Source organism: Aedes albopictus, unplaced genomic scaffold (genome assembly GCF_035046485.1).
Source record: "Aedes albopictus strain Foshan unplaced genomic scaffold, AalbF5 HiC_scaffold_648, whole genome shotgun sequence".
Lineage (NCBI taxonomy): Eukaryota > Metazoa > Arthropoda > Insecta > Diptera > Culicidae > Aedes > Aedes albopictus.
Window position 1 is genome coordinate 4,713 of NW_026917474.1, and position 2,334 is coordinate 7,046.

At 37.1% G+C, this 2,334-nt stretch overlaps 1 protein-coding gene across 1 annotated transcript; it reads left to right on the forward strand.

Moving 5' to 3' along the window:
* Positions 1-593: 593 nt before the first annotated feature.
* LOC109412940 (uncharacterized) lies at positions 594-2,111 on the forward strand (the record flags this gene model as incomplete). Its single annotated transcript, XM_062843923.1, is given in 4 exon segments — positions 594-794; positions 858-1,023; positions 1,080-1,359; positions 1,828-2,111. Coding segments are annotated over 4 exon segments (807 nt in total), but the record flags the coding sequence as incomplete, so codon positions are not given.
* Positions 2,112-2,334: the final 223 nt, after the last annotated feature.

Genomic DNA, 2,334 nt, shown 5'->3' on the forward strand with positions numbered 1-2,334 from the left:
TCTGCAATATGCAAATACCCAGCATTCACCATAGTTTAAAACAATGAACTTTCATCCACGGTCAGATACGAACAGCATCTAGCTTTGTGCAACATTTAAAGTAAGTTAGCTTGAGTTTTAAGCAAACAGTTCCCGGAAAAGGACACTGTAAAAAACTTCTTCTATAACGATCACCGGAATCGTTTCTGGTGATAAATTCACAGTGGTGGTTATTCTTGCGATAATCACTTTCTGTCCGCGCCGTCGTGAGTCACAGGTCACATTTCTTCCTTATAATAAGAAAACGTGTGCTTTTCAATAACCAACGCGACTGATCCCGGTAACGATATATTTTCTACTAACTCGGTTGTTCAAATGTAAATTCTATATAGTACAGAGTTTCTACCTTTAGTGCAGCGAGAGTGTTACTCATGTTCTCTCTCGATCATCCGTTGAGCAGATAACCGGTGAAGAGTGGTTCAAAGAACAAAAAATATTGCGATATCTGCTAACTGTTATACATACTATTCTTAACAGACACTCTGCCCAAAATTATCCTAAACTTTAAAACTGACATGTATATTTTCTCTATCGATTTCTAATTGACTTTCAAGTCTCCATCATTCGAACGGTTGGATATTGAGCAAAGGATTGGATCATTCGACCATGGCCCGTTTATCGTTAGTGTACCACCAAAGGAAGAAAATAAGGCAGCAGATGATGTACAGGACATAATTAAGCAAATTCATAATCGAAAAGGATACTCCAATCCAACACGTTCTGTAGACAGCGAAGAGGATAAATCAGAAGAAGTGGTAATGAAAAAATGTACACCTTACAAAAACCGAAAACCTTACAGAAGTTCACAAATGTTTTAGATCACACGAAGACCTCGAAGGCGTCTACTGAAGCCGATTGGTACAGATTTCAATCCAAATAAATCTTACGTTATACGACATGCCAATGGAAATCTTACATATATATTCCCAACAAATTACACCACTGCTCGACCTAGTAGACGTACTACGGTTCCGGTCCCCACTGGTTAGTTATTCTTAATTTAAGCATTCGACAAAATCAATCTCAGTCTTCATTCACAGATCCTCCAGCACAATCAAGAGATGAATATCCAGCAGAGCTGATCGACAAACTCATGACCATTGAAAGATCCAACTTCGAAGGTGCCTTTGGAGAGGATATTGTTATTCCGAATGGAGGAGATTCACTCAACAGACGGTCTGACACGCCAGATGAACCATTCCTATGTGAAAGCGAACAGCGGGTCTTTCATCCTATGACAGGACAGACAAAGGATAATGCAACGGTCTGGATCGTCAATATCAAAGACTACAAACAGGGGGTTCGAATTGAAATATGTCGGTGAGTTATGACTTGGGTAATCCATTGCAAAGGCAGACAAACTATGTAGTTCCTTGGTCCTAGCTAAGCATTCCTTGAATTGTAAATGTTATCGTGAAATTTGGAACAAAACCGATCAAGTTGAAGAGGGCGAATTGTTGTTGTCCGTAAATTGAGAGTTTTTTTTTATTTTTTTTATATTGGATTCATATTGGGTAATAATATGTTTTCAAAGTAAAATTATAAAAGTTCTATTACTCCTAAAAATATACCAAAAGAATTTTATGTTACTAATTCCAGTTTTATTCGGGTCTGGTTTTTCATATCCTTCCTAAGTGTAACAGTAATAATCACAGTAACATTTTTGACTACCTAATATAAACCCATGTGAACCTTTATTTGCCAATTACGAATTTAATTTTAGGGCTTGACTTCATTTATTTCCACTTAATTTGTTCCAACTATGTATATTGTCCGTCTAATTTGCAGATTTCCAGGGGAGCCATGCCGGTACTGCGACTTCGCTACTGTATGCAAGCAAGTTCACCATTATAGAACATTGGTAGCGGTAGACAAAAACACAAACACAGTGTATAAAGAGCAAATTTTGTTACCAAGTGGTTGTAGGTGTGCCAGGCTTCAGCCGTGAGCTGTAAACCTATTGGTGAGAACAAAAATCCATCGCGGACGACGGAAAATTGCACTCCAGTGATTATTACTACAAAGATCTACAACACTTTTAAAGTATGAATAAAAAAAACAATGGAGAATTATTATTGTGTTGATTTTTAATTTTCAATATACCACACTCAGATATTCATTCTGTTAATCGATCGTAAAACATTTATTTATCTACAGGTACAGTGTCACCTAGATGTACAAATAATGATATACATAACATGGTTTTCTGACGAAACTAGTTTGAATGATTCTTGCGACGCTTGATGGATTGAATTAAACTGTGCGAGTTGTGGTGGAGTTCTCTGAAAACTATGA